The sequence below is a fragment of the Anabrus simplex genome, chromosome 1, assembly GCF_040414725.1.
Source record: "Anabrus simplex isolate iqAnaSimp1 chromosome 1, ASM4041472v1, whole genome shotgun sequence".
NCBI classification, from domain to species: domain Eukaryota; kingdom Metazoa; phylum Arthropoda; class Insecta; order Orthoptera; family Tettigoniidae; genus Anabrus; species Anabrus simplex.
Window position 1 is genome coordinate 273,408,302 of NC_090265.1, and position 15,040 is coordinate 273,423,341.

The following is a 15,040-nucleotide window of genomic DNA, read 5'->3' on the forward strand; positions in this document are numbered from 1 at the left end:
AGTTTGTGATTTTTCATTTGATCGAGTATTTCACATGATGGCATTGCTTTTAATAGTAATATTCCTACTGCTGTCATTGTAATGACCTATGTTGATTTCAGTTGGGAAAATCCACAAAGTCAGTCTTTCTGAGGATGTAAAAAGGCAAGTTGAGAGTGAGTGTCTGCCATTATAATGAAAACTACCTGACCAGATTGTAACTCGCAGTAGGCAAGTGTGCCTGCCATCCTACGATGAGAATTTCCCGACTTGATTATGACTGATAGTAGGTAAGACGGCCTGCCATTACACTGAAAAATTCGTAACCCAGTTTTCACATGAGAAAAGACGTATGGTGACTTCCCCATCGCGTTTCTGGGGTAACGTTAAGAGCTATGCAATTTAATACAATCTTACGATACACTGCCTTATTTAGAATTCTGTATACACTCAACTACATTTAAGTAATACCAGTACTATCCTCCCCTGTAAACCACTTGACCTAGCCACGGTGGGGCGCTTGTGTTTCCCAATGAGGCAGATAGCCGAACCGTAGGTATAACCACATCGGAAGGATATCTGTTGAGAGACCAGACTAATGAATGGTTCATCGAAAGGGGATATCAGTCTTTCAGAAATTGCAGGAGCAGCAGTCTGGTTGATTGACAGATATGGCCTTGTAATAATATTTAGCATGACTTAACTGTATTGATACAGCTACACAGCTGAAAGCAATGGGAAACTACAGCTGGAACTACCTCCCGAGGATATGCAGCTCTTTCTGTATGAATGATGTACCGATGATGGCTTCATTCCAGGTAAAATGTGAAATTTTCCAAAATCAGATGTAGTTTGTATAAGTGAAGTACGCTGACATGAAGGGCAAGAGTTTTGGTCGGGCAGCTACAGAATTGTCAACGTAAATAAAAATATCCCTCGGTGATTGCTCCTTGCTCACTATTTGCATTAGCAACTCACAGCGCTAGACTGCACAGTACTCAGGGGAGTCCACTGGGGCACTTTGTATCTTGTGACTTCAACATTCCCCATACATATATTGTGTGTTATTGTAATTTATTCAGTGGTATATTACCGGACGAGTTGGTCGTGTGATTAGGGGCGCACAGCTGTGTTGTTGCATCCTGGATATAGTGGGTTCGAGTCCCACTGTCGGCAGCCCCGAAGATGGGTTTCCATGGTTTCGCATTTTTACATCAGGCAAATGCTGGGGCTGTACCTTAAGGCCACAGCCGATTCCAACTCCTAGCGCTTTCCTCTCCCATCATCGCCATAAGACCTCTCTGTGTCGGAGTGGCGTAAAATCTTTATTCCACAGTTATTATATCAACAGTGTTATTAAATGTTAAAATTTATATTTAAAGCGGATAACTTGAAATATCATAATGTTGAAATAAATACATATAATTTTACAAAGTTTATTCCACCTACTCACTACTGTACAATAATTGCAACGTCTATAAATACATAACAATATGTTAACAAGGGACTAGTTTCGACCCTGTGTGGGTCATCATCAGCCTAAGTAAGATACACTTTTGATTTGCCGATGACCTAAAACAAAATTACATTGTGGAAATAAAAATTAAGAGTGAACTGTGTGTGTGGTGCTGTAATATACATATGAAATGAAATGTTGATAGATAAAATTATGTTGTACTGATCAATGACAAATAAAATTTCAGGTTTGCATATGTTGCAATTAGACTGTAAGAATAGCATCAGAACGATTTTCTACAATGATGATTAAAATATTGCCCTTTTTTAGTGAATGCTCTAAAATTGCACATTAAAAGTATGGTTTTTTTTTGGTGACGCACGCTAGAGTTCGGGCCAGCTAGGAAGACATCCGGTGAGGGGAAGTGTGCGAGTGAGAAAGCACAGCCGTGGGAGCGAGAACGCTGACTTCCCCTTTTCGCTCAGTGTTGTGGCGACGTACAGTTGACCTGAAATATTTGTTATAACTGACATGTAACACTCCGCAGATTTCCAGTTAGTGGAATTCCCTTCCGGCTGTAAATTACAGACATACCTAGCCGAAATGAATGCATATAGAAGTGTTACAGATGACAGATAGATTGAAGGAGTTAGGACATAATTGAACCTCTTATTACATTAGCTGTCAATATCGTTTCCGTGTATCAATTTGCGTAGTCCTTATTTTTAAATTATAATTTGATGTAAAATAACGACGCTGTAAATGTACAGTGTAGAATATGGTTTGCTATAACACCAGGCTTCATAACCTGAACCACGTCATGTAAAATAACTCGATGATAATAATAATAATAATAATAAGCTACAAGAAAATTGAAAACTCTCAGATACTATGCGAAGAAGGAGGATAAATTTTTACGGTCATCTTCTCCTCAGAATGAACTCTATGATTAACCGAACAAATCTTGACTTCTTCCGTAACCCAAAACAAAACCAAACTGGTTTAAAGAAACTGAAAAAGACATGGTAGAATTAAAAATGACAGAAAATTCACTATTCGGTCGAACAGCTAAAGTAATAACTAAAGAAGAAAACATAACGTTCCAAAACAAATCTACATTAAAAGCCAAATCTATTATCTCGGAAGACGAGAAGAAACGACGATCAGAAAGAATGAAAAAATACTGGGCACTAAGAAAAAAACACACAGAGAAAATTGATTCAACATACCCCAAAGACGGTGAAACGAAATAATAATAATAAAAATAAAATGTCCGCCTCTGTGGTGTAGTGGTTAGCGTGATTAGCTGCCACCCCCAGAGGCCCGGGTTCGATTCCCGGCTCTGCCACGAAGTTTGAAAAGTGATACGAGGGCTCGAACGGGATCCACTCAGCGTCGAGGGGTCAACTGAGTAGAGGTGAGTTCGATTCCCACCTCAGCCATCCTGGAAGGTGTTTTACTCCAGGCAAATGCTGGGATGGTACCTAACTTAAGGCCACAGCTGCTTCCTTCCCTCTTCCTTGTCTATCCCTTCCAATCTTCCCATCTCCCACCAAGGCCCCTGTTCAGCATAGCAGGTGAGGCCGCCTGGACGAGGTACTGGTCATTCTCCCCAGTTGTATCCCCGACCCAGTGTCTCACGCTCCAGGACACTGCCCTTGAGGCGGTAGAGGTGGGATCCCTCGTTGAGTCTGAGGGAAAAACCTATCCTGGAGGGTAAGCAGATTAAGAAATAATAAAAATAACTTTTGCTTTAAGGCGAGAAAGCAGTGTTAGACGAAATGATCGTTTGTCACTAGCTCCTTAATGCCAATATTTTGTTACTTTCTTGTAAAATAAGAAATGTGAGTTAACGATATGACATATATAATTATATAATTGTTCTCAGGTACAGAAACAAAATATAATTCATAAAAGGAAACACCATAAAGGGTCTACATTTGCTGAGTAACAACGTATGCATATGAAAATAACTTAAATGGCACTAGAAGTAATAAATAATAAAATAATGACACTATAATTATTCACAAAATGAGCACATTCTTGTTTTATTATGTCCACTACATCTCTTCAATTCCACTGAGTCCTCCGTCATCACTTCTGTCGTCCTCACCGGATGACGTGTCGTCGGCTCCCAGCTAGATCGCAAAGGACTCCATAATGTCTTCAAAATGTTCCCCATCCCTTATGTTCTAGTCTTTGGCGGATATTGACGCGAATTTCTAAGTAGTGAGTTTCTCTACGTCGTCAGTAGTGAAGGTGACGTGAGAAGCTACCCAGTTCTTCACTTTTGCCCACATTATTTCAATACTGTTTAATTCATAGTGACATGGGGGCAGTCGAATTACCGAGTGGCCGTACTGTTCCATGAGTTCATCTAGGACGTAGGTTTTGTGTGCCGGCTTGTGCAATTTGATAAGCTCATAAAGCTTGTGTTTGTTCATCGTCTCACGGTGTGGAATGTTCCTATTCACTAGCCAGGAGATCGTCACTTTACGTGAGCTGGAGGTTGGAGCACGATCTACTTCCTTGTGATATGACGCGTAGTCAATTAGAGAACACTGCGAGGTGGAAGTTATCTTTCATATCTTTCATTCTCTTAAAAAAAGTAACTTCATGTCATCGTGGTAGTCGCCACTCTTGCTGCCAGACTTCCAGATTAGCAGACAGTTCTCTCGATGAAACTCATTTCACCGCCAGCATCTACAACTATCCTCCGCCCGATACTGGGAATTTTTTAAATAAACAAACCTTTTGTATTTTATCGTGTTTTTCCATTAGGATGCGCTTGTTAGTGTTAGTTTTTTTCTGATGATATTCTAATAATCGAAGAATTCGCTTGACACTAGTTATGGATCCTTTGAACTTTAAGTCTTTACCTAACTTTGCATGAATTTTTGAAACTGTGGGTAAACATTTTTCATCTAAATAAAAATTGCTAACAATACGACGTACGGCACCTTCGTCAAAGTCGTCCAATCCAGTTATATTCTTTGTGCGCGTTCTGTTTTTGTTTGGTGTTTCAAACAGACTATCCATAGGTGTTCCTAATTCTTTCGTTTTTCGCTCTTAATCCGTACCAAAGAACTTTCTGACACTCCAACAGCTGCTGCTACTCTTTCCTGCACATTTTTTACTATCTATCACGAACTTTTCTTCCATTGCCTCCCTTTCTATCAAGTCTATAACGTTCAAGATTGCTGCACGAGTCTGACTCTTTAGCACCTTACGATGCAGGCTACTTTTAACGCCTTCCATACTGTCACAGATAGGCCTAACGTACACCACCACTAACCATAGTCACTACTCAACGGGAAATTAGAAAGCAGAGCGCGGCAGCTGAGTGTAAACTTATGCACTGAACTGTCCTTGTATCAGGAGCTCTGTTAGGAGGGGATACGCAACGCGAGTTAGTCCAAAGTGCGCATGCGCTCCCAGATGTCTTCCTAGCTGGCCCGATCTCTACCAGGAGTGAGTTTTTTCTTGAACATTTTGAATTCATTTTAAGTCATTTTGATTCTAACTTTTCTCTTAATAATGTTACATAATTTACATTTACGGTACATAACTGATACCTTCAATTTAATTTAAATCAGTAGCGTAGAAAATAGAAGTCACTTTACCAAACATTGGGCTTTCGATCAATGTATTCGTTGGCCAATAGTCTTTTCATCCTTTTTTTTTTTCTTCACATGGCCCATCAACAAAACAGTTGCAAGGGAAACATTGTCTCCATGGTTATGCTTTGCTACTTATGTAACTTCGACTTTTTCTTTACGTCCGTATTTCCCGTAACAAATTAGTACTTATTTATTTCTGACACTATGGAGTTCATAATATTACGGTCAACAACTTCTTTGAAAATCAAAACTTCAAGTCTTGAATTATTGTAATTATCATTCAAATGAAGATTTTCAGTAACCCCTAAATTTGATGGATCAAAATAAGCAGAAAGTGTAGGAAGAAACTTACCTACAGAACTCCACTTTCTTCCTTCTGTTTGAGCCTTCTTTGCGACAGCGGAGCGCTGCACTTCGTCCCCAATTTCCATGTTGTAGTCTTCCAAGGAATTACCAATTTCACTCTCGTCGGGCACAATACAATCACTATCACCATCATAAATATCAATTTCATCGTCAGGCTCCTCATTAGTCAAAATATTACTTATATCTTGCAGAGCATCCTAAATTTGATTCCGCCATCACCACGTGTATTTGTTTACTATCAGACAGTGTTTGTTTCTGTGTAAACCAGAGATGAGGGAAGAGAAAAGTAATTTGCGTTGTCGAGGAATAATCGTGCAATGCACTCGCAGTAAACAGTAGAAAACTGTTCCGGGGTGTTGTCATAATTCGTAGCACAATCGTGTAAGAAGGTAGGTTACATAACTAGAAGGGATGCATTCTGCTATACATGGTGTATCTAAATTATGTCCAAAAATCAAGGATGCTCTTCGTGTTATATGAAGAATGATGGTGCGTTCGGATTAGCAAAGAATCTCGGGAATCTTGGCCGAAATTTATGTGGATTCTTTGGAAACGTACAATATGGAGAAAGACAAAGTTTTTGATAATATTTTGTTTTGGGCTAGATTTGTAGACGATACTTTAGTAATTTTGGACGAAAGTGTAGGAGATGCAAGGACTACTCTTGATTTACTTAATAATATTGACCCACAGATTAAGTTTACGTTGGAGTCTGAAAGTAATAAATCAATTAATTTCCTCGAGCTAAAAATCAACAGATCGGGTTCTACCTTTGAGTATAGTATTTTTAGAAAGCCTACACAAACTGCAGTCACTATTAGACAGGACTCAGAACTCCCACAGAGTCAAAAAGATCTACATACAATTGTTTAGTAGAACGGGCCTTTAAGATCCCCATGACAAAAGCTAATTTGAAAAAAAAACTTATTATAATACGTTCAATAGCTAAGGCTAATAGTTTTAGTGATTGCTTTATTGAACGTATTATTAACAAGTTTGGATTCCGTTTGCATACTACTTTGGTCAAGGACAAACGCAATCATAAGGCATTTGCAACTTATACTTATAAAAAAGATATTTATAAATTTACTAATATTTTCAAAAAGCATAACATGAAAATTTCATTTCGTACTGATAATAATAATACTGTAGTTTTGCACAATGCAACATCGGTTAATAGGTCGAACCCATATACCAAATCGGGAGTATATAGATTTAAATGCAATGACTGTAATTGCACATATCTAGGCCAGACAGGACGTAGTTTTAACATTAGATACACAGAACATGTCAATGCAATAAAATATAACAGATTTTCAGCGGTAGGCCAGCATGTACATGACCTAAAACATAAGTTCACATCTATAGAACAAGACATTGAAATTTTGGAGAGCTGTTATATACATTTAGATCAGTATTTTAATCCAAATTTTAATTTAAACGAAATTTCCAAAAAACCAAATATTCTCTTTGATTTTCTTATTGAGTTTTTTAAAAATGTACATATACTGGACAATAGGACAGTATTTCATATTATGCGCAGTAGCTTTACATACAGCCTTCCACGATCACACCCTTCGGAGCTCCAACAGGTTGCCGCCCCTCAGTTGCTCCTCCCTCCTTCCCCTAGTTCCTCTAGTTCCCCTCTTTGACTCAAAACAACCTTGGACACTGGATTGCTAATACAACAAGGTTCACTTAGCTACCCAGTGCTCTGCAAGGACAGCGATCTCACGAGGTGAGTCACATAAATGTTTGTTATAAGTAGACCTGGGATTTTAGGCTCTAAAAAAATTAGTTTTAGGCGTCTAAAATAGGCTTTTAAAACAAGTAAATAGGCTTTTAAAAGAGAAAATAGGCACTTAAAATATGTTTTAAAAATGTGTGGATAGGTAGGAAATAGTTTAAAATATTACACTATACACTTAAACTGTAACGTGATACTTTTTTACTTTAACAAACGTGGTATCCCTATTCTTAACCGAAATAACTGCAAAATTAAGACAGAATAAAAAAGACATTTATCAAAAACATTATAAAAAAGTCATGTGTCAAAAAAGTTCTGGATTATGATATACCATTATCAGTACTGATCTAAAACCTTAATACTAAAATCACTGTACACAATTACAGCACTGTAGGCATCCAATAACGGCGTAAACGCGAATGGAGTATGTGTTTATTATTTGTGAGGAACATTCCTACAGTACTTTCATTCGTAGTTTGCTTTACAGTACATAACAATAATCTTCTCTAAATTTTCCACAGTCAGGCTGTGTCTTTTGTCTGTTAAAATCATTTTGAAAGCAGAAAAAGAGCGCTCCACGCTCACAGATGTTAGAGGGACATAGGAAAATTTACCTACATTTTTCAATTCAATTTAACTTGGTAAGTCTACCTTTTCCCCATCCATTACCTGATGTACCCTTTTCAGCACTGAATAACCTGAGTTCTTCTGCAGTACACTAGACCACTTGTCTCTTATTTTGTCCCCTACCTTGCCCTTAGCACTTTGTATGTTATTCTCATCTTCCTCAATTACAGAAAATTGCTGTTTGAGACTGTTTCCTTTTTCCTCCATTTTTGTAATGGTGACTGGAAGAAATGAAAAATTTGCCTGAATTTACGCAATGTGTCTCTGAACACTGGAACAATCATTTAACAGCTCTTTGACAGACGACACATGCAGAGTAGTCCGTTAAAGGCAAATTGTCTATCACAGTCTTGATTTCCTCAAGATGTTCTGCATAATACAGGGCAGCTTCCATCCAGGAACCCCAACGGGTGATGATTGGCTGTGGTGGAAGGGGAATAGAGGGGAGTTTCTCTCGAAATATGGCTATTCTTGATGCAGCCTTACAGAACACTTTCTTCATTGTTGAAATGAGAGTATTTACTGCAGGAATCTCGGCCCTAACTGTTTCTGCGAGTCTATGCAAGGCATGGGCCATGCAAGTAACATGAATTAAAGGAGGATAGAAAGTTTTGAGGAGAGGTGCAGTGGCAATAAGGTAGGAAGCAGCATCGGAGACAAGGAGGAGGACTTTAGAATCATCAGCATTCCCAGGATACAACAATTGCAACCCCTTGTTGATGAAGTATGCAATGCTTTGACTATTGACTTTCTCAAGCTGTTTAGAGCAAAGAAGGTGAGCGGTAGATGCCTGACTGGGTTCCAGTTTTCCTACTATAAGGTTAGCAATGTACCTGCCCACAGAGTCGGTGGTTTCGTCCACACACAACCATATCCATACTCCCCAATATCCTCCCTGATTGACAAAATGACCTCATTGTAACAAATATCTAAGTAGTTCTTCTTTAATGTAGATGCTGATGGGATGTGCTGCTTGGTGTATTTCTCTAAAAAATCTCTGAAAACCGGATTATGCACAGCATTCCAGGGGATATTTGATGCAACAAGGGCTCTACACATATCAGCATAGAAACCATTATGGGTTGTAGGAGATATAGTTTGTGTGAGCAGAGTCTGTCTAATGTTACTTTTCATGGCTGCTTTCGCTTTGTGACTGGCAGTATCTGCATGCTGCTGAGGGTGGCATTTTTTCTCATGTGAAATCTAAAACACAATAAAGTGATGTGAATTAGAGACTAAGATGAGGAATAGAAAAGGTGAGCTATTGAATAAAATTTGTAATTTTGAACTATTTAAATTAAGCCATTATTACTCTAAAGTTAATTAAGAACAAGACCACTACAGTCCCTGAAAGGCCTTGGCTTTCAATAACAGTTGCTGCCCAGCTCATGGCCTGCAGATATTGGGTGGCGTGTGGTCAGCACTATACATCCCTCAGCCGTATTGCCCTGCCTCCGTGACACCTGCCCACTGTAGCTTCTCAATTGTCTTCACGATGCTGGGTAAACACCGTTCCAGACCTGATTTCTAAATTACTGCCGGTACTAGAAATCGAACCTAGGTCGTCGGGACTAGGTCTCTACAATTAATTTGAGGAGCCAATATCAAAACCTTAGTTTTAGATTAATATGAAATTTAAGATATATGCACATACCTGTTTATTGCAGTACTGGCAGAAAATAATCTTGCCATAAAAAGTCATCCCTGGAAATTGTACAAGCCATTGTTGTATAAGCGCACTCTTAGATGATTTCGTTTTAGGCATGATGAACTATATTCACTTAAACAGATGTTCTTTCACTGGTAACTTGACACAGAATGTCCCTTCTTACTACCTGCTCCGTGTTTTTCCTAGATAATCCCCCCACCCCCCTCGTCCGTCACTCAACACAGTACGTCCTTTACTACCTGCTCGTTCTTCTGAGCTAATCCTCCACCTCCACCCTTCACTCAGCATTCCTTTGGTGACAGTTGTCTGGGAAGAGCACATTTCTGTGAAAAACCCACCCTCTGCTGTTCTGCTCGTTCCAGGGATGTCCATTGTGTGATTGTAAAAATTACAGAAGTTGAATTTTATTTTAAATGTAGAAATTAGGCATTTTTAGGCACTAAAATAGTAAAATAGGCTCTAAAGGTCCAAATAGGCATTTTAGGGCACTATAAAACTCTGTTAATGTAAGGTATTTCTCATGAAACGGCAACATATTTTTTAAAAATCATGTTATTTCGTAAGGAACGAAGTAGGCATTTGCCTTAAAATCCCAGGTCTAGTTATAAGACGTAAAATTTCACTTTATCAGTTAAATGCGATGGTTTACTAGTTTCATATTATTTCAGGTCCGCATTGAACTGGGAATGAGATAATTGTTAACTTCCTTAAGCACCGGCTTCGCAATCCGCCTCTGAACGATCGCTACATTACAACAATTTGAAGATTTTATGGAATAGTTTCAATATGGTTTTACAAAATTTTCAAAGTGTCAAACAGAGATAATGTTTTTAAGAAGATTGTGCCTTCAGTGTTTGTTTAACCTTATTCCGATTCTTTATGATCACTACATTACAACAGCCGGAAGACTTTATTGAATAGTTTTAATACGGTTCTATATAAACATATTTTAAATGTGTCAAACAGAGCTTATGTTTTTAAGTAGATTGTGGTTTCAGTTTATTTTGGTTTAAATTATGATTATTTAAAACAAATTACATTGGATTTTATCAATTCAAAGTTTAATACTTGCAAGTCTTGGACAATATGGACTTGGAAATAGTATTATTATAACATGGTTTTAAATCTTCATTATGATTTTTATAATTTGTGTGACATAGATAAACTTACATATGTTTGCCAATATTTCCAATGCATATCAGCTGATGACGCAATATAAAGCGTGGAAACTAGTTCTGATAAAATAAATATACATGTTGAAATTTCATCTTAACAACATTTTAGTGTATTGAATAAGGTGGATACGAATTTTTAATAAATTGTAATGTTACTGTGTCACAGCACAAATCGCTGCTCACTGCTGTGCTTCGGGGGAGGGAGGGGAAGTGGGGGTATATGATAGAGGATGACAGAGATAATGCTCCCCCACGAATGCACAAGTTTCTTCGTTTGACTTGCGCAGGATATTGTCCTTGCTGTACAGACAATATCCTCATTTTGTTTATTCAGCAGCCGTAATCGTACAGAAAGTACAAGAACGCACAGTAATTAAGACACTTGTTAGTCGAGAATTACACTCAGTAGTTTTTCCTATCCGCTGTTGGTCCGAATAATTTGTATTATTATTTAATATGCGTTAAGTCTCAATGCTGCCTTTACATGACCGTGCATTCCTTAACTCACATCATTGTAAAAAGGAATGAAATACTGAACGAAAGGAACAATATGTCCAATGGTTTGATTTCAGTAAATCTTCACTACTGCCCCCTCCCTTTTGATCCTCACGTAACAGAAGTCCAACATCGGCCAAGCGCGGAGGACGTTTAACTAGCCCATTACAGCATACCCATATCCCAGGTTCACGATCATTTTAGTTCTGCTTGGCACTGTGAGAAATATGGTGGAGTGTCATTATGATAATGCTAAATTCTCGGCCAATAATCCAGGCAGTGGTTTTACCGAGAAGCTGTAACATCCCTCACCGTTTAGGCCAGGAAAAATGACATGCCAGCCCAGATACTGGCGCTAATTTGTGCACTGCTGTTGCGTGAGGGGTTTCTTCTACCCTCTCTCACACACCTAATGGATACAAAGGTGGAATGGTAAGGTTAACGAAGGTCAGGGTGCCAGACTCCATAAATCACTGCAGCTTCTCTCCTGTTGCCGTTTGCTGCACCATATTCTTGGTGCATATCAGCCATTTCTTCGTCATTGTACCAAAACTTAGCTGTTCTCACAAATTTATACCATGAACTTGGTAGCTAATACGAACGAAAGAGCAGGGCTGAGTGTCTCAGCCGGTTGAGGTGCTGGTTTTCTGTTCCCAACTTGGCAGGTTCAATACTGGCTTCGTCCAGTGGTATTTGAAGGTGCTTGAATACGTCAGCCCCGTGTCGATAGATTTACTGGCACATAAAAGAACGTCTGTGGGACTAAATACTGGCACCTCGGCGCCTCCGAAAACCGTAAAAGTAGTTAGTGTGACGTAAAGCAAATAACATTATTTCAAAAAAAATACACACTGCCTATTGGGGCTGGGAAGTGACTGCGCTAAATGAACTAGAAACTTGTGCATTTGCAGCAAGCATTATCCCTTGTATATCATACCCTTCCCTTAGCTTTGGCCAATGAGTTGCGCTTCGGCACAGCAAATACGGGAAGTTTATAGATTCGAATCACATGGTTGGAAGTAACAAAGTAACCTTATTTTATCGAAGAGAAAACTTTTCTCCGCCAGTCCAATTGCACCACCATTATATAGCATGAAGAGCATCCCTGTTTTTTTGCCTGTGTAATTTAGATACACCCTGTAGTATGTTTCTGTGATGGCTCACAGTGTAGTGCATTACAAGCAAACAAGTGTGTACTTAGACAAGTGCTAACACCTGTTTCCTGAGCTAAAGAAATTGGCATCTGACTTGTAATGCCTAAAGTCTCTTATCGAGATGGGATTTGAACTTGGAACCCTGCCTCTAACTTTCTATCTAAAATTTATATTGCTTATAATAGAAACTTTCTAATAAATGACTGGTGAGACACTCCAGCAATAGTTTATTTTTTTAGCTTTATAGGATATCAACTTTCTTATTAAGTACTTCTCTATTGGAATGATGAACTACACACCAGTGATAGGAATTGCCGTCTGATCGACAAATGGAGATGATTTGTTCTGACTATTTCATCTAAATTTGCATTTAATAGCTTGTTGTTTTTCCTCTTTTTCATTAAACAAAATTTTCTTTTATAGGCTCTAGTTGATGGACCGGAGACTGGGGTAACCAGAGGACAAATACGACTCAATCAATTACACCTCACCAAATTCCGAATTCAGTTCCCCTTCACTGCATCGACTCGTATTGTGAGGAAGGCATGGAAAAAGGGGGAGGTGGCTGAAAAATGGTCGTCTAGTTTGTGGGCTAAGAAATTGGATGCAAAGCGTAAGGTAAGTGACTTGTTTGTTCAAGAGAAATACTTAGTTTCATAATAAATGATGATCCATATTTGATAGGAATTGCCGTCTGATCGATATATGAAGCTATCAAATGATTCTGATGTATTGAAACATTGGCTCAAATAGTGACTTCATTATTCTTCTTTACTCATCTTTTGTATTCTGTCTTTACAGCGAAGCGAAATGAATGACTTCGACCGTTTCAAGTTAAGGAAAGCCAGGCAGTTGAGAAATAAAATTCGATCCCAAGCTTACTACAGACTGAAGAAGAGAGCTTCAAAAGAAGGAACCTTGTATGGAAGAAAAAAGCAAACCCAGGGGAAGGAACAAAAGGCCAAACCTAAGCCAGCTCCTAAAAAGTAAATTGTGTTTGTGCCACATGAAAATGTAAATTAAACCATACAATAATCTGTCTTCTTAAGTATTTCTTTCTGTGATTTTTCTCTTCAACTGCCCTATCTATCCCTGAATAAGAATTCAGTTTTTCTCAAGTAAAACATTTCTGACATATGAACTGGAGAGCAGGAAACAGGCAAATTCTGTCATCAGCAGAATTTTGTTTATGTCCATATTGAAACTTCATTTGCATGTTTTTAGGGACATGAGCATTAAACAAACATGTATGAAGAGACATCTAGAGCAGAGGTGCTCACATTGGGCTATTTGTCTTGCGGGTACACAGGATATTCTTTAGCGGGTGAGCGGTAGGTAGGTGTGAACACTTAAACAGCAGTGTTGTAGTTACACCATAGGCTGTCAAGGTTAAAGAACTTTGAAAAATTCCTTCGAGTATTACGGTGGTGGTAGTTTTTTTTTTAGTGAACAGAAATCTAAGTAATTTGCAGTAAAACTTGTATTGTAAGAAATTTATTTCTGTTCTGTTTACATTTATTGACCCCATACAATTTATTATTTAATTAGCTTATGACTAATACATAACTACATACAAACATTCAAAAAATATAACAAACAATATAACGCTTCAAACAATCGACTAATCTCAAAAACAGTTCACAAACTTGAACTGTTCAACCATTGTAAAACCCCATCAGAAGCACACGCAAACTCCTTCAGCTGACTGGAATATGACCTTGGACATTCTATGACAATATGACTGATGGTCTGTGTCTTCTCAACACAGTCGCACTGAGGGGAGGGGCGCATGCCCCACTTATGCAACAATAACCCGCATAGTCCATGATTGGCATGGACTCAGTTAAGAACCCAAGTTGATCTAGGGAAAAACCAGGTGGTGGATGTAGATGACTAAAGAGGGTCTGCCATAGTGATGGGCAATCTGAGACTAGGTCTCAGGATTTTCGGGACTACCGCAGGCACTATTTCTCGTAAGAAATCTCGAGCGTTATCCCTGCATTGTGCGGCGAGCAGTGTGTCGTGGGCCTACAGCAGTCGGAGCTGAATGTTGTTTGTGCCGAGTATGCGAATAGCCAACCACGGGCTTTCTCCATTTGGTAAATACGTGTCAACAAGCGACTAGGGCGTTCATTTCTACCGAGGTCTATTTTGACGCAGTATAACGTCATGAAGGATACGCATTCTGGAACTGTATTCGCTGGTAGGTACACGAATAAGTGGTTTAAGTACAGAAACTGTCGGCTACTGTAGGTACACGTACCTGGATACTAGAGGCGTGCATTCTTCGAACTCGAGACGAGCCAAGATGCGCCTTGCTGAATATGCAACCACCATTACGCATGAGTAGAATGTGTAATCTAAAATGCTTCAGTTTGCTCCAGTTCTTTCGATAGGTAGGTGTACATCGTTATCAGACCCCACATTCAATAACATATGACCACTGCTTGTGTTTACAGATATTTTGGTGACGAAGAAAATATTTCCGTACAATGTTATATAGTGTATTCACGTCATAATTAGGTACTTCGATATATGACGGAGCAATGTGAAATTGTGCCTAGTTGTACGTGAAAACTATGTACGAAACGCAACGTAAGTCGTGGATGTCGGTTACTTTGAAGAGATGTCACATAGCACAGCCTGCTGTGTTGCTTGTTCAAAAGAAGTAAAATACGTCGGCAGAAAGACTTCTGGGATGATCCGGCACTTGCAAACGCATAATATCAATGAAGAGGAATAGTCACAGAAA

At 38.8% G+C, this 15,040-nt stretch overlaps 1 protein-coding gene and 1 non-coding gene across 2 annotated transcripts in view; both read left to right on the top strand.

The window, feature by feature from the left end:
• Nucleotides 1-13,336, top strand: part of RpL14 (ribosomal protein L14) — a 39,996-nt gene extending 26,660 nt beyond the window's left edge. The window contains exons 3-4 of the mRNA XM_067142321.2: nt 12,712-12,906; nt 13,090-13,336. Coding sequence (XP_066998422.1) covers nt 12,712-12,906; nt 13,090-13,278 — 384 coding nt within the window. The 3' untranslated portion in view covers nt 13,279-13,336. The remainder of the gene's footprint in view (nt 1-12,711; nt 12,907-13,089) is intronic.
• Nucleotides 12,568-12,639, top strand: LOC136859347 (small nucleolar RNA SNORD49). Its single transcript, XR_010858982.1, has one exon. It is a non-coding gene; the product is annotated as a small nucleolar RNA SNORD49 (small nucleolar RNA).
• Nucleotides 13,337-15,040: the final 1,704 nt, after the last annotated feature.